Source organism: Lathyrus oleraceus, chromosome 3 (genome assembly GCF_024323335.1).
Source record: "Lathyrus oleraceus cultivar Zhongwan6 chromosome 3, CAAS_Psat_ZW6_1.0, whole genome shotgun sequence".
Classification (NCBI taxonomy): Eukaryota; Viridiplantae; Streptophyta; class Magnoliopsida; order Fabales; family Fabaceae; genus Lathyrus; species Lathyrus oleraceus.
The window spans coordinates 492902415-492929598 of NC_066581.1; the positions used below are offsets into that span (position 1 = coordinate 492902415).

Consider the following 27184-nt stretch of genomic DNA (forward strand, 5'->3'; position numbering starts at 1 on the left):
CCTAATATGATTAGGAAATTGAAAAGTGAAATGTTTTTTTTTATTGTGGTTGCTTCTTTGATAATTTCAACTTCTTCGAAGCCTGTGATGGTTGAGATTGCCTCTGTGAAGATTGAGATGCTTGATCAACATACTCATGATACAAATGGTCCCTATAAACATCATATCCTACTATTTTTTTTCCTTTCTTCTTCACTCCTTCTTTGTTTTTTAATTTCTCAGGTGGTGGACACAATAAAGTCATTATGGGGTAGGCAAGTTCACAAACCCTACTTTTTAATGTCCTTTTCCCAATAACATCTAATGATCTAAACCATTTCCATAATTCATCTATTGTGTAACTCATATCCATCTCTGATCCATCATCTGCATCTACCTCTAACTCAACTTCCATAGTTAATTTCCTCAAATGAACATGAACATCATCTATAGGTATCGGTATACCACCAAGTGTGTATCTTCCTAACTCACAAGCATAAGGTAACCCATAAGATGTTTTAAGAGTACAACCATATATTTTCCTGTTAGTTCCAACATAATCAACTCTCAATAACTCTTCAACAATACGTCTCAAAGCAGCTCGAGACACTGAACCACGCAGATTACCATAAAATGGACTTATAGGCACGTGCTCAACTTCGTAATTTTTTGTTGAAAAGAAGCTCTAATGTTGCCCAGTTGTAACCTCAAGTTGTTATTCATACCTTCCCAATATTTGACCATGTCACCTATACGGTTTCCCAACATCTACTTTAACTTCCAATGGGTAGATTCAACCCTAAAAATAATACATATTGAAAATATTAAAAATATCACATATAAAAAAATATAACACATGCCGATTAGTCGTCTTGTTACCCAAATTTAGCACTCAATTAATCCATGCTCCAACAAATCTCTGTCTATGTGGAGTCAACCATGTGTCTTTCACATGATTAATAAATCCACTAAAATCAACACATGCCTGCTCAAGTTGATACAACCGTTGATAATACTCAAGCTCATCGCTAGCCCAAACAACTTCCATCCATAATGTGTCGATCGTCTTTTGCATGTCATTCACTACATATCGCTCACATTTTTCACCAACATTTTTGTTAATGTGAAATCTACATAGCAAATTAATCGACCTAGGAAACACAATTTCAATTGCTTTCATCAAAGCAAGATCTCTATCTGTCAAAATCACTTGTAGACACAAATCTTTCTTCACAAACAATTCTTTAAGTTTCTCCAATACCTAACAAAAATTCTTTGTCTGCTCAGACTCCATATATGCAAATGCGACAGCAAAAATCAACTCGGTTGATGTCATGCTAACAATTTCAAACAAAGATTGTCTATATTTGTTTGTCTTGTAGGGGCTGTCCATAACTAACACAAAAGTAAAAATATTCAACAACTTAATTGAATCGGGATGGACCCAAAATATCTCTCTTACAACTTTCGAGTCATCCCTTTTCTACTCCAATACACATAACCTGCATCCTCAATAAGCTTAAACAAATGTTGTATCTCACTTTTATGACCTCTTATCTCTTTTTCTATCATACTCTTATGCTTGTATATTTGCATGATCCGAGTGACATTTTCTGGATCTCGGTTTTGCAAGGAAAACAATATGTGTCTAGGTGGTACATGTCTCTTTGTCAAATCAAGGACATGCAGTTTCTCATCTGTGGTCAACCTACCAACAAAGGAATGAACTTCTAATCTATCAGGTAAACCATGGTTATGAATCCCATATTTTACATCAATCTTCCAACCAGACCCATCTTTCGCCGGAGTCAACCTGATTTTAAATGGACATCCACATTTTTTGGATGCACTTTGGGTTCCACTATCACTATCCTTGTATTTTCCACCTTTATCACAACCAAATACTAATTTGTTACTTCTCCCTCTTTTGCATGTTTCAGTATCTGAACGAGCGATAATAACTGTTACTTTATTATGGATTCCAACCTCTTTAATCCACCTGATCACCTCTTCCCGTGTACCAAATCTTTGAGTAGTTAAAAAAGCACCAGAAGTATCTACACATATTTGGAGAAGAATTTCCATACCTACACAATAAAAAGTTGTCAAAAAAAAATTAACAATGCAAATCGGAAGACTTCAAAGAAGAGTTCCGAATCATAGAAATAACACACCGGAAGTCTTTCAAAAAGACTTACGATATATGTTAGTCTGTTAACCGAAACACATATGTTAAGTGTTCCGGAACGGTATTTTTTAAAACTAAACCAAAACTCTTTAAGTAAGTCTTTCAGAACACGTTATGCATTGAATCAGATATCTTCCACAAAGTGTTCCGGTCTAGGAAAAAAAACATATCAAAAATCTTTTCTAATGTGTTCTGGTACGAGGTTGAATATTGCAATTCTCGGAAATCTCAATTAAATAGTTAAAAGTGAAATGAAAAATTGGTTAAAAATAATCAAGAATAAAATTGATATTTTAAAAAAATTATAGGGATATAAGGATAGTTGTAGAGATATAAGATAAAATTTTCTTCCAAAAATAGAGTTGTTCCTTTATAATATTTGTCTTTAGGCCTCCTTTTGCTCGAAAAAAAAAAAACAAAAACCAAACTACAAATCACACTACAAACATTCTTTTAATCAAGAGAATCTGAAACGTTGATTTTTATTAAAGTGGCACGTGTATATCATATAACGAAGGTTCTAGTGATAGTAATTTGCTCTCCAAAGCTGAGTATCCAAACTCCTCCTTCTACCCTGAACCCCTCCTCCACCTCCACCATCAACCATCTCAAAACCCTTCCTGACGTTCCAGATGAAACGACGCCGTTTTCTTCCCAAATCGCTCATTCACAGCACGCTCTTCACAAGCTGATGACATTTTCTTCCATCTTCACCACTTTTTGAATTTCGAATACTGCCCTCGTTACCCAATACCACACTCTTAAACCCAACAAACTCGAAGCATGGTTCGTCAAAATCGTTTCAACGCTCTTTCTTCGATTCACCAACTCATCCGACGCTACATTTTCGCGTTATGTTAGTAACCACTTAACCCCTTCACTTACATTACAAATTATCAAAAGACTAAACAATCCTCAATTAGGTTTCAGCTTTTTCCAGTTCACTAAACAAAGCTTGAACCTTTCTTATTCATTTTGGACTTACAATTTTCTTTTAAGGTCTCTTTGTCAACAACATCAACATGATTCAGCAAAACTTGTTTATCATTCTATGAGGGCTGATGGGTTGTTGCCTGATAGTAGGTTGTTGGGATTTTTGGTTTCTTCTTTTGCATTTGTTGATAGGTTTGATGTTTCCAAGGAGTTTCTTCGGGAAGCTTTGTGTAATAAGGTTGATGTAAATGTTGTTGTTTATAATAACTTTCTTAACATTTTGGTTAAATGTAATAGGTTAGATGATGCTGTTAGTTTGTTTAGGGAGCTTGTTAGATTCAATTTCGATATTGATATATTCACATTCAATATCTTGATTCGAGGTTTTTGCGTTGTTGGAGAAATCGATGAGGCTTTTAGGTTTTTGAATGATATGAGAAGTTTTGGTTGTTATCCTGATGTTGTTAGTTATAATACTCTTATACATGGTTTATGTAGAATAAATGAGGTAGATAGAGCAAGAGATTTAGTGAGAGATCTTAGTTTAAGAACTGAGTTTTCTCCTAATGTTTTGACTTATACGATTGTGATATCGGGTTATTGCAAATTGAGTAAGATGAAGGAGGCTTCTTCTATTTTCAATGAAATGGTTACGTCTGGAGCTAAGCCTAGTGCGGCTGCTTTTAATGCACTTATCTATGGATTTGTTAAGGCAGGTGACATGGCATCTGCACTAGGAATGCATAAGAGGATGCTTTTTCATGGTTGTTCTCCTGATGTTGTTACTTTCACTTGGTTAATTGATGGATATTGCCGAGTTGGGCAGTTGGACTATGGTTTGGACCTTTGGAATGAAATGAAAGCGAGAAATGTTTCTGCAAATTTGTATACTTTCTCTATTCTTATTAGTGCTGTGTGCAGGAGCAATAGACTACAGGAAGCTCGTGAGATTTTGAGACTGTTGAATCAGAGTGACATTGTTGCACAACCATTTATCTACAATCCTGTCATAGATGGATATTGCAAATCCGGTAATGTTGATGAAGCTAATGCAATTGTCATAGATATGGAGAAGAAATGAAAACCGGATAAACTGACATTTACTATTCTTATTATTGGTCATTGTATGAAAGGAAGAGCACCCGAAGCAATTGGTATCTTTTACAAGATGTTGGGGACCGGTTGTTCGCCAGATGAAGTTACTATTAGAACTTTAAGTTCATGTCTTTTGAAGTCTGGAATGCCTAGTGAAGCTGCCCGCATTAAGGAAGCTGTATTTAAGAGTCAAAACACAAATTCATATATGCAACAGTCTCTTTATTAAAGTGCTACTGAAAATCAGTGGTTAGGCATTGCCTTCCACTGTTTTCTCTTGAGAAAATACACTCATCAAGCAGCATGTCAATATTTTCTCTAGATTATCAACAAGGGAGTCAGAATTGGCAATTTCCCCATGATTATGCTGATGTTGTTAGAGATTGTTAATTTATTTCTCTCTATTCATCATTTTTTACTATGCAGTTTTATTTGACAGTCTTGTTCAATTGTAGTCATATTACCTAAAGATTACAACGAGTTCTTCCTGAAAGAAATAAAAGTGACTGAAATATGGAATACTTTCTCATTGAAATTTTCTAGTATAGAATGTTATAAATTCTGTAAAAGCATAGGAAGATTATTATGACAATTTGCGCTGACAAAAACATTTAAAAAAAGGTAGGAATGAAATCCCCAGGCATAAAAGGTTGGCGATATATGTTAGGACTCTCATATGGGGCATGGGTCTAAGTGGGCTCAACACACCAACTTATCAATATCATGCTCTGGCCTGGTAGCTTTTGGCTAGAGGAGAGAGTAGCTAGAGATCAATGAAGAGTATTACAAATGGATTGGACCGTTAAACTTGTAAGACTTCCGGGTGTTTATGTGAACCAGATAACTTCTCTTCAAGACTTCCGAGTGTTTATGTGGACCAGACAACTTCTCTTAAAGACTTCAGTACACAAAATTCTTATCAAATTCTTTCAATTATTAGACAACGGTAGTAAAGTGCGGCTAGAACTCCTAAAACCGTAGCCTAAATCTTTAGGCAACGATTTTCCAGTCGTGGAATAAACGGCCGTTGCCTATTCTTTTAGGGACGGTTTTTTAACCTCTACTCACGGAATTTAAACATTGTCGCCTTAAATACAAAAGGCTACGGTTTAAGGACTACTTTTAGAGTGCGGTTTTCACTAAGCAACACAATATAACCGTTGTTGCAACTATAAAAAAACCACGGTTTACTTTAAATATCACATATGAAAAGACTACAGTTTTTAATAAGCAACGCATAAAATCCGTTGCCTAAACGTTGAAAAATGTAAAAAAAAAAATAGAGAATCTTCTACAAAAAGATAGGCTAACTTATGATTAGAAACATGGATCAGTCTTCTCTCATATCTGCACTCATAAAAAAATTCATAAATCATGATATTCTCCCAACATAACCATCTTAGTAACCAATTATAGGAGCAACACAAATCAAAGTTATGCACTCACCTGTTGTCAAAATAGAGTATTATTAATTTCAAATTTTGAAGAACTTTGAGTACAGGGCTCCTAGCCAACTCCAGAAAAATAAATCCAATACCAAACAATGTTGACTATTTTACCAATTATAGTAGAAACTTAAATTAAAGTTCTACATCCTCCTAGGATCAAAATTGAGTACTATTAGTTTCAAATTTCGAAGAATATTGAGTACAAGGCTCCTAGCCAACTCCAACAAATGAAACCCAACATGACAAAAATACTAAAGAGGCATAGGACATACCAAACGATATTAACTATTTTATCGATTGTAATAGTAGCTCAAATCAAAAGTTCTACACCCTTCTAGTGTCAAAATTGAGTACTATTAATTTCAATTTTTAAAGAATTGAGTACAAGACTCTTAGCCAACTCCTACAAAAACACACAATGTTCAGTAATACAAGGACATTCAACTTCAAAAAGTATAAAGAGTATATGTGGACTATTTTTTCTTGATGGAGTTGTTTTCCATGTAAAAATTTATAGAAGAATATAACATTATGAATATTAAGGGTTCAATGTTAGCTTTTAAACATACTGGTTATATCTTCAATTACAGTTGCCATATAATCTCTTGTAAGTTATATCTCATATTCATCTAAGTTTGAGAAGTTGCCTGTTCCAGATATTTGTAAGTCTTATGATATTTTGATACGCCCATTAGCCAGAAATCAAAATTGTCAACTGTAGTTATATTTATGTACTTATGTCTTGGCTTCTCAACATCTTCACTTTGCCTCACACTCTTTATCTTCTTCACTGGAATGGAAACCTGTACATAGATATACCTTTAAGAATCTCAACAAAATGTTGGAATATGAAAACTGAGAGCTATGAATAGGTTTGTTCACGACTTACCTTATAGCGCATCCTACACATTTGTCCTTTCTTATTAAAGACTTTTATTGATCTCTCGCTGCAAAATGCAACCTTTTCGGTGGAGATGAAGAGGAGACCAGCTAGAGGGCCAGATGTGGTCGACAGATAACAGTGGAAAACTTTCAACAACCTCTCTCCCTTTATCACACTAAAATACTTCATGAACACTTTGTCCACTCCACCCATTTGAAGAATTCTTGTCCCTAAGCTCAACTTCCTTTTTATAGTTTCAGATATGTTTGTCCCCAGTCTCACTGAAATCTCAGAATTACTATCCTGCTGCTCTTTTTCTGGTTACAACTTCCTTTACCTAAAACATTGAAACACTCTATGTAAGTATAATCATCAATACTTAATGAAATTAGAATAGATAATCGTGATTCGTCCGTCTGGAAAGGAAATGAAAGTCTTACTTTTGCTTTGATGTTGGGATGGATATTGACATGGATGAGAAGCATAATCAAGTAAGTATTTGTTATTCGATTTTTGAAACTGTTTGTGTATGATTGGAATTCCAACAACTAGTCCGTGAAGCAGTGAGGTCTGCATGTTGAATGATGAATAAGGTTTGTGTTTTGTGTTTAGCAAGTAGATTGCAAGGAAGCTAGGCTCACTTGGTTAGATCAGTCCCTTTGTATTGTTAAGAGGTAGTATTTAAAGGGATGAAAAGTAAGAAGGGAATCTTGAGCCTTTTGTGGGATGACTCAACCATGATCTTGGTGATGTAATTAAGACACTACTGACATGGCAACTTGAAGGACTTTATTTAAGATAGTATTTTGACATCATGGATTGTTTGGTTGCTTTTAGGAAAACATGATAAAGAGGATATATATAAATTAGCTTTTAAAAAAATAAACTTAAAAAAGGTTAATTTTTAAAGGCTTAGAGAAAAGTTTATATATCTTAAGGAGCAAGATTTCATGGTGTATATGACATGGTGTCGGCCAACCCTTTGGAAATTAAAACAAAAAAAAGTAAAGGTTGATATGGTTTTCATGAGCAGCATAAACTTTATGAGTTGGCATTATAACTTTTGTGATGCTAGATTTGTCTAAATTCTATTGCAGGAAGGTAGGTAGGCAAAACTAAAATGTAGACAGTGTAGTAAGTTCATGTCTCGAGACATTATTTATTATTAGTTATTGGGTAATGCTAACATATTCACATGTTTTATGTTGTGTACCACTAGATACACCTTCAATCTAAAATGTAAGTAAGTGTTATATTGGTCAACCATCTACAAACATCATCTGTAGCCAGCCTGAGGACGGATTTTAGTTTCCATTCCGTTTCTAGTTTCTGCCAGACACAAGTCCATTTCCAGTATTTATCAAACACAAATTTTATAAAATAAATTTATATTAATGATTTCTACTCTGTTTTTTTATCATAGTTTAATTTTGATTTCTATCAATTAACTTGGTAATCAATGGATTAAGAATTGAGAGAAGGGGTAATTGATTCAAATACCTAGAGATGTGAATCACTCTTTTAAATACTCTATAGTATTAGCAGATGAGAAAAAATAATAACTTCAATACGTCAAACAAAAGTTAACCTCTTAATTATTTTCCCCTAACTTTAATTATTAGAGCCAGTCAATTGAGATAAAGATCAATTGTAGTCGTTGTATAATAATTTGAAATTTATAACTTATATTGAAAATTCATAACAAGTTCAAGTACAATGAGCATACCTTAGCAGCAACAAGGCCACTAATACGAACCATGTCACACATGAAAACAACTCCAAAGAAATCTTTCTAAACCTTCCATATTCCCATTCTATAGGATAAGAACTACCACCACGGATAAGAATTTCAGGTCTATAATCCCCCTGCTTTCTCCTCAAGTTTATCATAATCATTGTAACCAGTCAAAAGATTAACCTTATAAGACAAAGCCTCAAAAAATAGATGCTGCAGAAACCTTCTTCCCACCATCAGTATAAAAACCATGACTCAAATGTACACTAGAAGGTGGGTCCAAAACCATAATCCTATCACAAGGATTCAAAAGAGTATTATAAATAGCCAAGTGCTTCCATCACCACCCTGCACACAATTTTCATGATAAGCAATAAATTCAATTCCTTTAAATTAAAGACTTAAACTACTACTTTATTCTAACTAAATAAGTTACTTTTCCAAAGAATGAACACAACTTATTCCACATGATGAATACATTATCACAAGATTATAAAGCTTTTAGAGTTCATACTCATTTAAGAGTCGCTCAAGAAAAAGTTATATAATCTACTGTAATTATGTTCTTTTGCATCCTTGAGGTTTCCGATAAATTTTTTGATAGAAACTCTACAAAAATTAAAAAGCACATCAAAGTCTAGAGATAGACCTGAAAATTAAAACAATAGAAAACACTTACTGCTTTTGATTTCATCGAAGAAATATCCCCAACATTGATCACCTCCTTACAAAATTCTTGATGTTTGGAGAAGTCCATGTACCATGTAGGTATTAAACTTGTTAAAAGCAATAAGAAATTAAAACGGATGAGTCTCAAACACTACATAAATCATGATAAATTGTAGCATACCTTTCAAAATCTAATATGACGAATGAGAGAATGAAGATGAACGAGTGAAAGCTAGGGCACAAATCTTTCGCGAGAATGAAAGGAACTATGAAGAAAGTGACGGCACACAATTCTGTTCTGATAACAGTACAACCTAATTTCGCGTTCCTAATCTCAAAGAGTGAAACCTAATTTCACGTTTCATTTATGATAAAAGTGAAAATTATATTTTAATTAAAAATATTATTATATTCTATATTAAACTAAATGGACATTGTAATCACTGAAACATATATAACTTAGTGGATTGGTGATGTGTGTAATCCCAAAGAGTATCAGTTTGAATCTAGATTTTCTTCTTTTTTTTTAAATGCTGAATAATTAAATTTCAAAGGCTTGCTTAAACGCATTGTACAACAGGTCGGGGGTTCGAACCCCATCTTAAGTAACGTTTATTATAGCTTATTTAAATTCAAGCAAAAGTTATCTTTCTCCCACGCTCCAGAATTGTTGCTTATGATGCAAAGGCGACGGTTATATTAAGGCCACACATGTAAAATCGTAGCCTAAAATTAATAGACAACGGTTCAAATCTAAAATTTAAAATTTCGTCAACAAAAAAAAAGTGCGGCTTAACCCCTTTTACACAACGGTTTTTCAGCCGCGGTCTATTATTCCGTTGCCTAAAGTGAAAAATATTGTAGTGTATGTTAAGTGTTCCGGAACGGTATTTTTTAAAACTAAACCAAAACTCTTTAAGTAAGTCTTTCAGAACACGTTATGCATTGAATCAGATATCTTCCACAAAGTGTTCCGGTCTAGGAAAAAAAACATATCAAAAATCTTTTCTAATGTGTTCTGGTACGAGGTTGAATATTGCAATTCTCGGAAATCTCAATTAAATAGTTAAAAGTGAAATGAAAAATTGGTTAAAAATAATCAAGAATAAAATTGATATTTTAAAAAAATTATAGGGATATAAGGATAGTTGTAGAGATATAAGATAAAATTTTCTTCCAAAAATAGAGTTGTTCCTTTATAATATTTGTCTTTAGGCCTCCTTTTGCTCGAAAAAAAAAAACAAAAACCAAACTACAAATCACACTACAAACATTCTTTTAATCAAGAGAATCTGAAACGTTGATTTTTATTAAAGTGGCACGTGTATATCATATAACGAAGGTTCTAGTGATAGTAATTTGCTCTCCAAAGCTGAGTATCCAAACTCCTCCTTCTACCCTGAACCCCTCCTCCACCTCCACCATCAACCATCTCAAAACCCTTCCTGACGTTCCAGATGAAACGACGCCGTTTTCTTCCCAAATCGCTCATTCACAGCACGCTCTTCACAAGCTGATGACATTTTCTTCCATCTTCACCACTTTTCGAATTTCGAATACTTCCCTCGTTACCCAATACCACACTCTTAAACCCAACAAACTCGAAGCATGGTTCGTCAAAATCGTTTCAACGCTCTTTCTTCGATTCACAAACTCATCCTACGCTACATTTTCGCGTTATGTTAGTAACCACTTAACCCCTTCACTTACATTACAAATTATCAAAAGACTAAACAATCCTCAATTAGGTTTCAGCTTTTTCCAGTTCACTAAACAAAGCTTGAACCTTTCTTATTCATTTTGGACTTACAATTTTCTTTTAAGGTCCCTTTGTCAACAACATCAACATGATTCAGCAAAACTTGTTTATCATTCTATGAGGGCTGATGGGTTGTTGCCTGATAGTAGGTTGTTGGGATTTTTGGTTTCTTCTTTTGCATTTGTTGATAGGTTTGATGTTTCCAAGGAGTTTCTTCGGGAAGCTTTGTGTAATAAGGTTGATGTAAATGTTGTTGTTTATAATAACTTTCTTAACATTTTGGTTAAATGTAATAGGTTAGATGATGCTGTTAGTTTGTTTAGGGAGCTTGTTAGATTCAATTTCGATATTGATATATTCACATTCAATATCTTGATTCGAGGTTTTTGCGTTGTTGGAGAAATCGATGAGGCTTTTAGGTTTTTGAATGATATGAGAAGTTTTGGTTGTTATCCTGATGTTGTTAGTTATAATACTCTTATACATGGTTTATGTAGAATAAATGAGGTAGATAGAGCAAGAGACTTAGTGAGAGAGATTAGTTTAAGAACTGAGTTTTCTCCTAATGTTTTGAGTTATACGATTGTGATATCGGGTTATTGCAAATTGAGTAAGATGAAGGAGGCTTCTTCTATTTTCAATGAAATGGTTACGTCTGGAGCTAAGCTTAGTGCGGCTGCTTTTAATGCACTTATCTATGGATTTGTTAAGGCAGGTGACATGGCATCTGCACTAGGAATGCATAAGAGGATGCTTTTTCATGGTTGTTCTCCTGATGTTGTTACTTTCACTTTGTTAATTGATGGATATTGCCGAGTTGGGCAGTTGGACTATGGTTTGGACCTTTGGAATGAAATGAAAGCGAGAAATGTTTCTGCAAATTTGTATACTTTCTCTATTCTTATTAGTGCTGTGTGCAGGAGCAATAGACTACAAGAAGCTCGTGAGCTTTTGAGACTGTTGAATCAGAGTGACATTGTTGCACAACCATTTATCTACAATCCTGTCATAGATGGATATTGCAAATCCGGTAATGTTGATGAAGCTAATGCAATTGTCATAGATATGGAGAAGAAATGCAAACCGGATAAACTGACATTTACTATTCTTATTATTGGTCATTGTATGAAAGGAAGAGCACCCGAAGCAATTGGTATCTTTTACAAGATGTTGGGGACCGGTTGTTCGCCAGATGAAGTTACTATTAGAACTTTAAGTTCATGTCTTTTGAAGTCTGGAATGCCTAGTGAAGCTGCCCGCATTAAGGAAGCTGTATTTAAGAGTCAAAACACAAATTCATATATGCAGCAGTCTCTTTATTAAAGTGCTACTGAAAATCAGTGGTTAGGCATTGCCTTCCACTGTTTTCTCTTGAGAAAATACACTCATCAAGTAGCATGTCAATATTTTCTCTAGATTATCAACAAGGGAGTCAGAATTGGCAATTTCCCCATGATTATGCTGATGTTGTTGGAGATTGTTAATTTATTTCTCTCTATTCATCATTTTTTACTATGCAGTTTTATTTGACAGTCTTGTTCAATTGTAGTCATATTACCTAAAGAGTACAACGAGTTCTTCCTGAAAGAAATAAAAGTGACTGAAATATGGAATGCTTTCTCATTGAAATTTTCTAGTATAGAATGTTATAAATTTTGTAAAAGCATAGGAAGATTATTATGACAATTTGCGCTGACAAAAACATTTAAAAAAAGGTAGGAAGGAAATCCCCAGGCATAAAAGGTTGGCGATATATGTTAGGACTCTCATATGGGGCATGGGTCTAAGTGGGCTCAACACACCAACTTATCAATATCATGCTCTGGCCTGGTAGCTTTTGGCTAGAGGAGAGAGTAGCTAGAGATCAATGAAGAGTATTACAAATGGATTGGACCGTTAAACTTGTAAGACTTCCGGGTGTTTATGTGAACCAGATAACTTCTCTTCAAGACTTCCGAGTGTTTATTTGGACCAGACAACTTCTCTTAAAGACTTCAGTACACAAAATTCTTATCAAATTCTTTCAATTATTAGACAACGGTAGTAAAGTGCGGCTAGAACTCCTAAAACCGTAGCCTAAATCTTTAGGCAACGATTTTCCAGTCGTGGAATAAACGGCCGTTGCCTATTCTTTTAGGGACGGTTTTTTAACCTCTACCCACAGAATTTAAACATCGTCGCCTTAAATACAAAAGGCTACGGTTTAAGGACTACTTTTAGAGTGCGGTTTTCACTAAGCAACACAATATAACCGTTGTTGCAACTATAAAAAAACCACGGTTTACTTTAAATATCACATATGAAAAGACTACAGTTTTTAATAAGCAACGCATAAAATCCGTTGCCTAAACGTTGAAAAATGTAAAAAAAAAATAGAGAATCTTCTACAAAAAGATAGGCTAACTTATGATTAGAAACATGGACCAGTCTTCTCTCATATCTGCACTCATAAAAAAATTCATAAATCATGATATTCTCCCAACATAACCATCTTAGTAACCAATTATAGGAGCAACACAAATCAAAGTTATGCACTCACCTGTTGTCAAAATAGAGTATTATTAATTTCAAATTTTGAAGAACTTTGAGTACAGGGCTCCTAGCCAACTCCAGAAAAATAAATCCAATACCAAACAATGTTGACTATTTTACCGATTATAGTAGCAACTTAAATTAAAGTTCTACATCCTCCTAGGATCAAAATTGAGTACTATTAGTTTCAAATTTCGAAGAATATTGAGTACAAGGCTCCTAGCCAACTCCAACAAATGAAACCCAACATGACAAAAATACTAAAGAGGCATAGGACATACCAAACGATATTAACTATTTTATCGATTGTAATAGTAGCTCAAATCAAAAGTTCTACACCCTTCTAGTGTCAAAATTGAGTACTATTAATTTCAATTTTCAAAGAATTGAGTACAAGACTCTTAGCCAACTCCTACAAAAACACACAATGTTCAGTAATACAAGGACATTCAACTTCAAAAAGTATAAAGAGTATATGTGGACTATTTTTTCTTGATGGAGTTGTTTTCCATGTAAAAATTTATAGAAGAATATAACATTATGAATATTAAGGGTTCAATGTTAGCTTTTAAACATACTGGTTATATCTTCAATTACAGTTGCCATATAATCTCTTGTAAGTTATATCTCATATTCATCTAAGTTTGAGAAGTTGCCTGTTCCAGATATTTGTAAGTCTTATGATATTTTGATACGCCCATTAGCCAGAAATCAAAATTGTCAACTGTAGTTATATTTATGTACTTATGTCTTGGCTTCTCAACATCTTCACTTTGCCTCACACTCTTTATCTTCTTCACTAGAATGGAAACCTGTACATAGATATACCTTTAAGAATCTCAACAAAATGTTGGAATATGAAAACTGAGAGCTATGAATAGGTTTGTTCACGACTTACCTTATAGCGCATCCTACACATTTGTCCTTTCTTATTAAAGACTTTTATTGATCTCTCGCTGCAAAATGCAACCTTTTCGGTGGAGATGAAGAGGAGACCAGCTAGAGGGCCAGATGTGGTCGACAGATAACAGTGGCAAACTTTCAACAGCCTCTCTCCCTTTATCACACTAAAATACTTCATGAACACTTTGTCCACTCCACCCATTTGAAGAATTCTTGTCCCTAAGCTCAACTTCCTTTTTATAGTTTCAGATATGTTTGTCCCCAGTCTCACTGAAATCTCAGAATTACTATCCTGCTGCGCTTTTTCTGGTTACAACTTCCTTTACCTAAAACATTGAAACACTCTATGTAAGTATAATCATCAATACTTAATGAAATTAGAATAGATAATCGTGATTCGTCCGTCTGGAAAGGAAATGAAAGTCTTACTTTTGCTTTGATGTTGGGATGGATATTGACATGGATGAGAAGCATAATCAAGTAAGTATTTGTTATTCGATTTTTGAAACTGTTTGTGTATGATTGGAATTCCAACAACTAGCTCGTGAAGCAGTGACGTCTGCATGTTGAATGATGAATAAGGTTTGTGTTTTGTGTTTAGCAAGTAGATTGCAAGGAAGCTAGGCTCACTTGGTTAGATCAGTCCCTTTGTATTGTTAAGAGGTAGTATTTAAAGGGATGAAAAGTAAGAAGGGAATCTTGAGCCTTTTGTGGGATGACTCAACCATGATCTTGGTGATGTAATTAAGACACTACTGACATGGCAACTTGAAGGACTTTATTTAAGATAGTATTTTGACATCATGGATTGTTTGGTTGCTTTTAGGAAAACATGATAAAGAGGATATATATAAATTAGCTTTTAAAAAAATAAACTTAAAAAAGGTTAATTTTTAAAGGCTTAGAGAAAAGTTTATATATCTTAAGGAGCAAGATTTCATGGTGTATATGACATGGTGTCGGCCAACCCTTTGGAAATTAAAACAAAAAAAAGTAAAGGTTGATATGGTTTTCATGAGCAGCATAAACTTTATGAGTTGGCATTATAACTTTTGTGATGCTAGATTTGTCTAAATTCTATTGCAGGAAGGTAGGTAGGCAAAACTAAAATGTAGACAGTATAGTAAGTTCATGTCTCGAGACATTATTTATTATTAGTTATTGGGTAATGCTAACATATTCACATGTTTTATGTTGTGTACCACTAGATACACCTTCAATCTAAAATGTAAGTAAGTGTTATATTGGTCAACCGTCTACAAACATCATCTGTAGCCAGCCTGAGGACGGATTTTAGTTTCCATTCCGTTTCTAGTTTCTGCCAGACACAAGTCCATTTCCAGTATTTATCAAACACAAATTTTATAAAATAAATGTATATTAATGATTTCTACTCTGTTTTTTTATCATAGTTTAATTTTGATTTCTATCAATTAACTTGGTAATCAATGGATTAAGAATTGAGAGAAGGGGTAATTGATTCAAATACCTAGAGATGTGAATCACTCTTTTAAATACTCTATAGTATTAGCAGATGAGAAAAAATAATAACTTCAATACGTCAAACAAAAGTTAACCTCTTAATTATTTTCCCCTAACTTTAATTATTAGAGCCAGTCAATTGAGATAAAGATCAATTGTAGTCGTTGTATAATAATTTGAAATTTATAACTTATATTGAAAATTCATAACAAGTTCAAGTACAATGAGCATACCTTAGCAGCAACAAGGCCACTAATACGAACCATGTCACACATGAAAACAACTCCAAAGAAATCTTTCTAAACCTTCCATATTCCCATTCTATAGGATAAGAACTACCACCACGGATAAGAATTTCAGGTCTATAATCCCCCTGCTTTCTCCTCAAGTTTATCATAATCATTGTAACCAGTCAAAAGATTAACCTTATAAGACAAAGCCTCAAAAAATAGATGCTGCAGAAACCTTCTTCCCACCATCAGTATAAAAACCATGACTCAAATGTACACTAGAAGGTGGGTCCAAAACCATAATCCTATCACAAGGATTCAAAAGAGTATTATAAATAGCCAAGTGCTTCCATCACCACCCTGCACACAATTTTCATGATAAGCAATAAATTCAATTCCTTTAAATTAAAGACTTAAACTACTACTTTATTCTAACTAAATAAGTTACTTTTCCAAAGAATGAACACAACTTATTCCACATGATGAATACATTATCACAAGATTATAAAGCTTTTAGAGTTCATACTCATTTAAGAGTCGCTCAAGAAAAAGTTATATAATCTACTGTAATTATGTTATTTTGCATCCTTGTGGTTTCCGACAAAATTTTTGATAGAAACTCTACAAAAATTAAAAAGCACATCAAAGTCTAGAGATAGACTTGAAAATTAAAACAATAGAAAACACTTACTGCTTTTGATTTCATCGAAGAAATATCCCCAACATTGATCACCTCCTTACAAAATTCTTGATGTTTGGAGAAGTCCATGTACCATGTAGGTATTAAACTTGTTAAAAGCAATAAGAAATTAAAACGGATGAGTCTCAAACACTACATAAATCATGATAAATTGTAGCATACCTTTCAAAATCTAATATGACGAATGAGAGAATGAAGATGAACGAGTGAAAGCTAGGGCACAAATCTTTCGCGAGAATGAAAGGAACTATGAAGAAAGTGACGGCACACAATTCTGTTCTGATAACAGTACAACCTAATTTCGCGTTCCTAATCTCAAAGAGTGAAACCTAATTTCACGTTTCATTTATGATAAAAGTGAAAATTATATTTTAATTAAAAATATTATTATATTCTATATTAAACTAAATGGACATTGTAATCACTGAAACATATATAACTTAGTGGATTGGTGATGTGTGTAATCCCAAAGAGTATCAGTTTGAATCTAGATTTTCTTCTTTTTTTTTAAATGCTGAATAATTAAATTTCAAAGGCTTGCTTAAACGCATTGTACAACAGGTCGGGGGTTCGAACCCCATCTTAAGTAACGTTTATTATAGCTTATTTAAATTCAAGCAAAAGTTATCTTTCTCCCACGCTCCAGAATTGTTGCTTATGATGCAAAGGCGACGGTTATATTAAGGCCACACATGTAAAATCGTAGCCTAAAATTAATAGACAACGGTTCAAATCTAAAATTTAAAATTTCGTCAACAAAAAAAAAGTGCGGCTTAACCCCTTTTACACAACGGTTTTTCAGCCGCGGTCTATTATTCCGTTGCCTAAAGTGAAAAATATTGTAGTGTATGTTAAGTGTTCCGGAACGGTATTTTTTAAAACTAAACCAAAACTCTTTAAGTAAGTCTTTCAGAACACGTTATGCATTGAATCAGATATCTTCCACAAAGTGTTCCGGTCTAGGAAAAAAAACATATCAAAAATCTTTTCTAATGTGTTCTGGTACGAGGTTGAATATTGCAATTCTCGGAAATCTCAATTAAATAGTTAAAAGTGAAATGAAAAATTGGTTAAAAATAATCAAGAATAAAATTGATATTTTAAAAAAATTATAGGGATATAAGGATAGTTGTAGAGATATAAGATAAAATTTTCTTCCAAAAATAGAGTTGTTCCTTTATAATATTTGTCTTTAGGCCTCCTTTTGCTCGAAAAAAAAAAACAAAAACCAAACTACAAATCACACTACAAACATTCTTTTAATCAAGAGAATCTGAAACGTTGATTTTTATTAAAGTGGCACGTGTATATCATATAACGAAGGTTCTAGTGATAGTAATTTGCTCTCCAAAGCTGAGTATCCAAACTCCTCCTTCTACCCTGAACCCCTCCTCCACCTCCACCATCAACCATCTCAAAACCCTTCCTGACGTTCCAGATGAAACGACGCCGTTTTCTTCCCAAATCGCTCATTCACAGCACGCTCTTCACAAGCTGATGACATTTTCTTCCATCTTCACCACTTTTCGAATTTCGAATACTGCCCTCGTTACCCAATACCACACTCTTAAACCCAACAAACTCGAAGCATGGTTCGTCAAAATCGTTTCAACGCTCTTTCTTCGATTCACAAACTCATCCGACGCTACATTTTCGCGTTATGTTAGTAACCACTTAACCCCTTCACTTACATTACAATCAAAAGACTAAACAATCCTCAATTAGGTTTCAGCTTTTTCCAGTTCACTAAACAAAGCTTGAACCTTTCTTATTCATTTTGGACTTACAATTTTCTTTTAAGGTCCCTTTGTCAACAACATCAACATGATTCAGCAAAACTTGTTTATCATTCTATGAGGGCTGATGGGTTGTTGCCTGATAGTAGGTTGTTGGGATTTTTGGTTTCTTCTTTTGCATTTGTTTATAGGTTTGATGTTTCCAAGGAGTTTCTTCGGGAAGCTTTGTGTAATAAGGTTGATGTAAATGTTGTTGTTTATAATAACTTTCTTAACATTTTGGTTAAATGTAATAGGTTAGATGATGCTGTTAGTTTGTTTAGGGAGCTTGTTAGATTCAATTTCGATATTGATATATTCACATTCAATATCATGATTCGAGGTTTTAGCGTTGTTGGAGAAATCGATGAGGCTTTTAGGTTTTTGAATGATATGAGAAGTTTTGGTTGTTATCCTGATGTTGTTAGTTATAATACTCTTATACATGGTTTATGTAGAATAAATGAGGTAGATAGAGCAAGAGACTTTGTGAGAGAGATTAGTTTAAGAACTGAGTTTTCTCCTAATGTTTTGAGTTATACGATTGTGATATCGGGTTATTGCAAATTCAGTAAGATGAAGGAGGCTTCTTCTATTTTCAATGAAATGGTTACGTCTGGAGCTAAGCCTAGTGCGACTGCTTTTAATGCACTTATCTATGGATTTGTTAAGGCAGGTGACATGGCATCTGCACTAGGAATGCATAAGAGGATGTTTTTTCATGGTTGTTCTCCTGATGTTGTTACTTTCACTTTGTTAATTGATGGATATTGCCGAGTTGGGCAGTTGGACTATGGTTTGGACCTTTGGAATGAAATGAAAGCGAGAAATGTTTCTGCAAATTTGTATACTTTCTCTATTCTTATTAGTGTTGTGTGCAGGAGCAATAGACTACAAGAAGCTCGTGAGCTTTTGAGACTATTGAATCAGAGTGACATTGTTGCACAAGCATTTATCTACAATCCTGTCATAGATGGATATTGCAAATCCGGTAATGTTGATGAAGCTAATGCAATTGTCATAGATATGGAGAAGAAATGCAAACCGGATAAACTGACATTTACTATTCTTATTATTGGTCATTGTATGAAAGGAAGAGCACCCGAAGCAATTGGTATCTTTTACAAGATGTTGGGGACCGGTTGTTCGCCAGATGAAGTTACTATTAGAACTTTAAGTTCATGTCTTTTGAAGTCTGGAATGCCTAGTGAAGCTGCCCGCATTAAGGAAGCTGTATTTAAGAGTCAAAACACAAATTCATATATGCAGCAGTCTCTTTATTAAAGTGCTACTGAAAATTAGTGGTTAGGCATTGCCTTCCACTGTTTTCTCTTGATAAAATACACTCATCAAGCAGCATGTCAATATTTTCTCTAGATTATCAACAAGGGAGTCAGAATTGGCAATTTCCCCATGATTATGCTGATGTTGTTGGAGATTGTTAATTTATTTCTCTCTATTCATCATTTTTTACTATGCAGTTTTATTTGACAGTCTTGTTCAATTGTAGTCATATTACCTAAAGAGTACAACGAGTTCTTCCTGAAAGAAATAAAAGTGACTGAAATATGGAATGCTTTCTCATTGAAATTTTCTAGTATAGAATGTTATAAATTCTGTAAAAGCATAGGAAGATTATTATGACAATTTGCGCTGACAAAAACATTTAAAAAAAGGTAGGAAGGAAATCCCCAGGCATAAAAGGTTGGCGATATATGTTAGGACTCTCATATGGGGCATGGGTCTAAGTGGGCTCAACACACCAACTTATCAATATCATGCTCTGGCCTGGTAGCTTTTGGCTAGAGGAGAGAGTAGCTAGAGATCAATGAAGAGTATTACAAATGGATTGGACCGTTAAACTTGTAAGACTTCCGGGTGTTTATGTGAACCAGATAACTTCTCTTCAAGACTTCCGAGTGTTTATGTGGACCAGAAAACTTCTCTTAAAGACTTCAGTACACAAAATTCTTATCAAATTCTTTCAATTATTAGACAACGGTAGTAAAGTGCGGCTAGAACTCCTAAAACCGTAGCCTAAATCTTTAGGCAACGATTTTCCAGTCGTGGAATAAACGGCCGTTGCCTATTCTTTTAGGGACGGTTTTTTAACCTCTACCTACGGAATTTAAACATCGTCGCCTTAAATACAAAAGGCTACGGTTTAAGGACTACTTTTAGAGTGCGGTTTTCACTAAGCAACACAATATAACCGTTGTTGCAACTATAAAAAAACCACGGTTTACTTTAAATATCACATATGAAAAGACTACAGTTTTTAATAAGCAACGCATAAAATCCGTTGCCTAAACGTTGAAAAATGTAAAAAAAAAAAAAATAGAGAATCTTCTACAAAAAGATAGGCTAACTTATGATTAGAAACATGGACCAGTCTTCTCTCATATCTGCACTCATAAAAAAATTCATAAATCATGATATTCTCCCAACATAACCATCTTAGTAACCAATTATAGGAGCAACACAAATCAAAGTTATGCACTCACCTGTTGTCAAAATAGAGTTTTATTAATTTCAAATTTTGAAGAACTTTGAGTACAGGGCTCCTAGCCAACTCCAGAAAAATAAATCCAATACCAAACAATGTTGACTATTTTACCAATTATAGTAGCAACTTAAATTAAAGTTCTACATCCTCCTAGGATCAAAATTGAGTACTATTAGTTTCAAATTTTGAAGAATATTGAGTACAAGGCTCCTAGCCAACTCCAACAAATGAAACCCAACATGACAAAAATACTAAAGAGGCATAGGACATACCAAACGATATTAACTATTTTATCGATTGTAATAGTAGCTCAAATCAAAAGTTCTACACCCTTCTAGTGTCAAAATTGAGTACTATTAATTTCAATTTTCAAAGAATTGAGTACAAGACTCTTAGCCAACTCCTACAAAAACACACAATGTTCAGTAATACAAGGACATTCAACTTCAAAAAGTATAAAGAGTATATGTGGACTATTTTTTCTTGATGGAGTTGTTTTCCATGTAAAAATTTATAGAAGAATATAACATTATGAATATTAAGGGTTCAATGTTAGCTTTTAAACATACTGGTTATATCTTCAATTACAGTTGCCATATAATCTCTTGTAAGTTATATCTCATATTCATCTAAGTTTGAGAAGTTGCCTGTTCCAGATATTTGTAAGTCTTATGATATTTTGATACGCCCATTAGCCAGAAATCAAAATTGTCAACTGTAGTTATATTTATGTACTTCTGTCTTGGCTTCTCAACATCTTCACTTTGCCTCACACTCTTTATCTTCTTCACTAGAATGGAAACCTGTACATAGATATACCTTTAAGAATCTCAACAAAATGTTGGAATATGAAAACTGAGAGCTATGAATAGGTTTGTTCACGACTTACCTTATAGCGCATCCTACACATTTGTCCTTTCTTATTAAAGACTTTTATTGATCTCTCGCTGCAAAATGCAACCTTTTCGGTGGAGATGAAGAGGAGACCAGCTAGAGGGCCAGATGTGGTCGACAGATAACAGTGGCAAACTTTCAACAGCCTCTCTCCCTTTATCACACTAAAATACTTCATGAACACTTTGTCCACTCCACCCATTTGAAGAATTCTTGTCCCTAAGCTCAACTTCCTTTTTATAGTTTCAGATATGTTTGTCCCCAGTCTCACTGAAATCTCAGAATTACTATCCTGCTGCGCTTTTTCTGGTTACAACTTCCTTTACCTAAAACATTGAAACACTCTATGTAAGTATAATCATCAATACTTAATGAAATTAGAATAGATAATCGTGATTCGTCCGTCTGGAAAGGAAATGAAAGTCTTACTTTTGCTTTGATGTTGGGATGGATATTGACATGGATGAGAAGCATAATCAAGTAAGTATTTGTTATTCGATTTTTGAAACTGTTTGTGTATGATTGGAAGTCCAACAACTAGCTCGTGAAGCAGTGACGTCTGCATGTTGAATGATGAATAAGGTTTGTGTTTTGTGTTTAGCAAGTAGATTGCAAGGAAGCTAGGCTCACTTGGTTAGATCAGTCCCTTTGTATTGTTAAGAGGTAGTATTTAAAGGGATGAAAAGTAAGAAGGGAATCTTGAGCCTTTTGTGGGATGACTCAACCATGATCTTGGTGATGTAATTAAGACACTACTGACATGGCAACTTGAAGGACTTTATTTAAGATAGTATTTTGACATCATGGATTGTTTGGTTGCTTTTAGGAAAACATGATAAAGAGGATATATATAAATTAGCTTTTAAAAAAATAAACTTAAAAAAGGTTAATTTTTAAAGGCTTAGAGAAAAGTTTATATATCTTAAGGAGCAAGATTTCATGGTGTATATGACATGGTATCGGCCAACCCTTTGGAAATTAAAACAAAAAAAGTAAAGGTTGATATGGTTTTCATGAGCAGCATAAACTTTATGAGTTGGCATTATAACTTTTGTGATGCTAGATTTGTCTAAATTCTATTGCAGGAAGGTAGGTAGGCAAAACTAAAATGTAGACAGTATAGTAAGTTCATGTCTCGAGACATTATTTATTATTAGTTATTGGGTAATGCTAACATATTCACATGTTTTATGTTGTGTACCACTAGATACACCTTCAATCTAAAATGTAAGTAAGTGTTATATTGGTCAACCGTCTACAAACATCATCTGTAGCCAGCCTGAGGACGGATTTTAGTTTCCATTCCGTTTCTAGTTTCTGCCAGACACAAGTCCATTTCCAGTATTTATCAAACACAAATTTTATAAAATAAATGTATATTAATGATTTCTACTCTGTTTTTTTATCATAGTTTAATTTTGATTTCTATCAATTAACTTGGTAATCAATGGATTAAGAATTGAGAGAAGGGGTAATTGATTCAAATACCTAGAGATGTGAATCACTCTTTTAAATACTCTATAGTATTAGCAGATGAGAAAAAATAATAACTTCAATACGTCAAACAAAAGTTAACCTCTTAATTATTTTCCCCTAACTTTAATTATTAGAGCCAGTCAATTGAGATAAAGATCAATTGTAGTCGTTGTATAATAATTTGAAATTTATAACTTATATTGAAAATTCATAACAAGTTCAAGTACAATGAGCATACCTTAGCAGCAACAAGGCCACTAATACGAACCATGTCACACATGAAAACAACTCCAAAGAAATCTTTCTAAACCTTCCATATTCCCATTCTATAGGATAAGAACTACCACCACGGATAAGAATTTCAGGTCTATAATCCCCCTGCTTTCTCCTCAAGTTTATCATAATCATTGTAACCAGTCAAAAGATTAACCTTATAAGACAAAGCCTCAAAAAATAGATGCTGCAGAAACCTTCTTCCCACCATCAGTATAAAAACCATGACTCAAATGTACACTAGAAGGTGGGTCCAAAACCATAATCCTATCACAAGGATTCAAAAGAGTATTATAAATAGCCAAGTGCTTCCATCACCACCCTGCACACAATTTTCATGATAAGCAATAAATTCAATTCCTTTAAATTAAAGACTTAAACTACTACTTTATTCTAACTAAATAAGTTACTTTTCCAAAGAATGAACACAACTTATTCCACATGATGAATACATTATCACAAGATTATAAAGCTTTTAGAGTTCATACTCATTTAAGAGTCGCTCAAGAAAAAGTTATATAATCTACTGTAATTATGTTATTTTGCATCCTTGAGGTTTCCGACAAAATTTTTGATAGAAACTCTACAAAAATTAAAAAGCACATCAAAGTCTAGAGATAGACCTGAAAATTAAAACAATAGAAAACACTTACTGCTTTTGATTTCATCGAAGAAATATCCCCAACATTGATCACCTCCTTACAAAATTCTTGATGTTTGGAGAAGTCCATGTACCATGTAGGTATTAAACTTGTTAAAAGCAATAAGAAATTAAAACGGATGAGTCTCAAACACTACATAAATCATGATAAATTGTAGCATACCTTTCAAAATCTAATATGACGAATGAGAGAATGAAGATGAACGAGTGAAAGCTAGGGCACAAATCTTTCGCGAGAATGAAAGGAACTATGAAGAAAGTGACGGCACACAATTCTGTTCTGATAACAGTACAACCTAATTTCGCGTTCCTAATCTCAAAGAGTGAAACCTAATTTCACGTTTCATTTATGATAAAAGTGAAAATTATATTTTAATTAAAAATATTATTATATTCTATATTAAACTAAATGGACATTGTAATCACTGAAACATATATAACTTAGTGGATTGGTGATGTGTGTAATCCCAAAGAGTATCAGTTTGAATCTAGATTTTCTTCTTTTTTTTTAAATGCTAAATAATTAAATTTCAAAGGCTTTCTTAAACGCATTGTACAACAGGTCGGGGGTTCGAACTCCATCTTAAGTAACATTTATTATAGCTTATTTAAATTCAAGCAAAAGTTATCTTTCGCCCACGCTCCAGAATTGTTGCTTATGATGCAAAGGCGACGGTTATATTAAGGCCACACATGTAAAATCGTAGCCTAAAATTAATAGACAACGGTTCAAATCTAAAATTTAAAATTTGGTCAACAAAAAAAAAGTGCGGCTTAACCCCTTTTACACAACGGTTTTTCAGCCGCGGTCTATTATTCCGTTGCCTAAAGTGAAAAATATTGTAGTGTATGTTAAGTGTTCCGGAACGGTATTTTTTAAAACTAAACCAAAACTCTTTAAGTAAGTCTTTCAGAACACGTTATGCATTGAATCAGATATCTTCCACAAAGTGTTCCGGTCTAGGAAAAAAAACATATCAAAAATCTTTTCTAATGTGTTCTGGTACGAGGTTGAATATTGCAATTCTCGGAAATCTCAATTAAATAGTTAAAAGTGAAATGAAAAATAGGTTAAAAATAATCAAGAATAAAATTGATATTTTAAAAAAATTATAGGGATATAAGGATAGTTGTAGAGATATAAGATACAATTTTCTTCCAAAAATAGAGTTGTTCCTTTATAATATTTGTCTTTAGGCCTCCTTTTGCTCGAAAAAAAAAACAAAAACCAAACTACAAATCACACTACAAACATTCTTTTAATCAAGAGAATCTGAAACGTTGATTTTTATTAAAGTGGCACGTGTATATCATATAACGAAGGTTCTAGTGATAGTAATTTGCCCTCCAAAGCTGAGTATCCAAACTCCTCCTTCTACCCTGAACCCCTCCTCCACCTCCACCATCAACCATCTCAAAACCCTTCCTGACGTTCCAGATGAAACGACGCCGTTTTCTTCCCAAATCGCTCATTCACAGCACGCTCTTCACAAGCTGATGACATTTTCTTCCATCTTCACCACTTTTCGAATTTCGAATACTGCCCTCGTTACCCAATACCACACTCTTAAACCCAACAAACTCGAAGCATGGTTCGTCAAAATCGTTTCAACGCTCTTTCTTTGATTCACAAACTCATCCGACGCTACATTTTCGCGTTATGTTAGTAACCACTTAACCCCTTCACTTACATTACAAATTATCAAAAGACTAAACAATCCTCAATTAGGTTTTAGCTTTTTCCAGTTCACTAAACAAAGCTTGAACCTTTCTTATTCATTTTGGACTTACAATTTTCTTTTAAGGTCTCTTTGTCAACAACATCAACATGATTCAGCAAAACTTGTTTATCATTCTATGAGGGCTGATGGGTTGTTGCCTGATAGTAGGTTGTTGGGATTTTTGGTTTCTTCTTTTGCATTTGTTGATAGGTTTGATGTTTCCAAGGAGTTTCTTCGGGAAGCTTTGTGTAATAAGGTTGATGTAAATGTTGTTGTTTATAATAACTTTCTTAACATTTTGGTTAAATGTAATAGGTTAGATGATGCTGTTAGTTTGTTTAGGGAGCTTGTTAGATTCAATTTCGATATTGATATATTCACATTCAATATCTTGATTCGAGGTTTTTGCGTTGTTGGAGAAATCGATGAGGCTTTTAGGTTTTTGAATGATATGAGAAGTTTTGGTTGTTATCCTGATGTTGTTAGTTATAATACTCTTATACATGGTTTATGTAGAATAAATGAGGTAGATAGAGCAAGAGATTTAGTGAGAGAGATTAGTTTACGAACTGAGTTTTCTCCTAATGTTTTGAGTTATACGATTGTGATATCGGTTTATTGCAAATTGAGTAAGATGAAGGAGGCTTCTTCTATTTTCAATGAAATGGTTACGTCTGGAGCTAAGCCTAGTGTGGCTACTTTTAATGCACTTATCTATGGATTTGTTAAGGCAGGTGACATGGCATCTGCACTAGGAATGCATAAGAGGATGCTTTTTCATGGTTGTTCTCCTGATGTTGTTACTTTCACTTTGTTAATTGATGGATATTGCCGAGTTGGGCAGTTGGACTATGGTTTGGACCTTTGGAATGAAATGAAAGCGAGAAATGTTTCTGCAAATTTGTATACTTTCTCTATTCTTATTAGTGCTGTGTGCAGGAGCAATAGACTACAAGAAGCTCGTGAGCTTTTGAGACTGTTGAATCAGAGTGACATTGTTGCACAACCATTTATCTACAATCCTGTCATAGATGGATATTGCAAATCCGGTAATGTTGATGAAGCTAATGCAATTGTCATAGATATGGAGAAGAAATGCAAACCGGATAAACTGACATTTACTATTCTTATTATTGGTCATTATATGAAAGGAAGAGCACCCGAAGCAATTGGTATCTTTTACAAGATGTTGGGGACCGGTTGTTCGCCAGATGAAGTTACTATTAGAACTTTAAGTTCATGTCTTTTGAAGTCTGGAATGCCTAGTGAAGCTGCCCGCATTAAGGAAGCTGTATTTAAGAGTCAAAACACAAATTCATATATACAACAGTCTCTTTATTAA

At 33.8% G+C, this 27184-nt stretch overlaps 4 protein-coding genes and 2 long non-coding RNA genes across 6 annotated transcripts; 2 read left to right on the forward strand and 4 right to left on the reverse strand.

Moving 5' to 3' along the window:
- Positions 1-2970: 2970 nt before the first annotated feature.
- LOC127131811 (pentatricopeptide repeat-containing protein At2g06000-like) lies at positions 2971-27184 on the forward strand. The gene is made up of 4 exons (XM_051060712.1): positions 2971-3090; positions 18262-18421; positions 26011-26891; positions 26994-27184. The coding sequence occupies exons 2-4, from the start codon at positions 18390-18392 to the stop codon at positions 27182-27184; spliced, it is 1104 nt and encodes a 367-aa protein (XP_050916669.1). The 5' UTR covers positions 2971-3090; positions 18262-18389.
- Positions 6203-7102, reverse strand: LOC127128334 (putative GEM-like protein 8). The gene is made up of 3 exons (XM_051057591.1): positions 6967-7102; positions 6533-6843; positions 6203-6446 (listed from the first exon to the last, which is right to left on the reverse strand). Exons 1-3 carry the CDS (start codon positions 7100-7102, stop codon positions 6273-6275), a joined length of 621 nt encoding a protein of 206 aa, XP_050913548.1. The 3' UTR covers positions 6203-6272.
- LOC127128333 (pentatricopeptide repeat-containing protein At2g06000) lies at positions 10406-12309 on the forward strand. The gene has a single exon (XM_051057590.1). It carries the CDS (start codon positions 10447-10449, stop codon positions 12010-12012), a length of 1566 nt encoding a protein of 521 aa, XP_050913547.1. The 5' UTR covers positions 10406-10446; the 3' UTR covers positions 12013-12309.
- Positions 13790-14689, reverse strand: LOC127128335 (GEM-like protein 7). Its single transcript, XM_051057592.1, has 3 exons — positions 14554-14689; positions 14120-14430; positions 13790-14033 (listed from the first exon to the last, which is right to left on the reverse strand). Exons 1-3 carry the CDS (start codon positions 14687-14689, stop codon positions 13860-13862), a joined length of 621 nt encoding a protein of 206 aa, XP_050913549.1. The 3' UTR covers positions 13790-13859.
- On the reverse strand, positions 21376-22224 carry LOC127128337 (uncharacterized). Its single transcript, XR_007805848.1, has 3 exons — positions 22141-22224; positions 21707-22037; positions 21376-21607 (listed from the first exon to the last, which is right to left on the reverse strand). It is a non-coding gene; the product is annotated as an uncharacterized LOC127128337 (long non-coding RNA).
- LOC127128336 (uncharacterized) lies at positions 23425-24490 on the reverse strand. The gene is made up of 3 exons (XR_007805847.1): positions 24285-24490; positions 24114-24210; positions 23425-23782 (listed from the first exon to the last, which is right to left on the reverse strand). It is a non-coding gene; the product is annotated as an uncharacterized LOC127128336 (long non-coding RNA).

Coding starts and splice junctions, on each gene's coding strand:
- LOC127128334 (XM_051057591.1), bottom strand. CDS start 7,102: ATGCAGACCTCACTGCTTCACGGACTAGTTGTTGGAATTCCAATCATA. Junction 6,844..6,966: donor ATCCCAACATCAAAGCAAAA/GTAAGACTTTCA, acceptor AGTTGTAACCAG/AAAAAGAGCAGCAGGATAGT. Junction 6,447..6,532: donor TGTGTAGGATGCGCTATAAG/GTAAGTCGTGAA, acceptor ATCTATGTACAG/GTTTCCATTCCAGTGAAGAA.
- LOC127128333 (XM_051057590.1), top strand. CDS start 10,447: ATGACATTTTCTTCCATCTTCACCACTTTTCGAATTTCGAATACTTCC.
- LOC127128335 (XM_051057592.1), bottom strand. CDS start 14,689: ATGCAGACGTCACTGCTTCACGAGCTAGTTGTTGGAATTCCAATCATA. Junction 14,431..14,553: donor ATCCCAACATCAAAGCAAAA/GTAAGACTTTCA, acceptor AGTTGTAACCAG/AAAAAGCGCAGCAGGATAGT. Junction 14,034..14,119: donor TGTGTAGGATGCGCTATAAG/GTAAGTCGTGAA, acceptor ATCTATGTACAG/GTTTCCATTCTAGTGAAGAA.
- LOC127131811 (XM_051060712.1), top strand. CDS start 18,390: ATGAGGGCTGATGGGTTGTTGCCTGATAGTAG. Junction 18,422..26,010: donor GGGTTGTTGCCTGATAGTAG/GTTGTTGGGATT, acceptor GCCTGATAGTAG/GTTGTTGGGATTTTTGGTTT. Junction 26,892..26,993: donor AGATGGATATTGCAAATCCG/GTAATGTTGATG, acceptor ATTATATGAAAG/GAAGAGCACCCGAAGCAATT.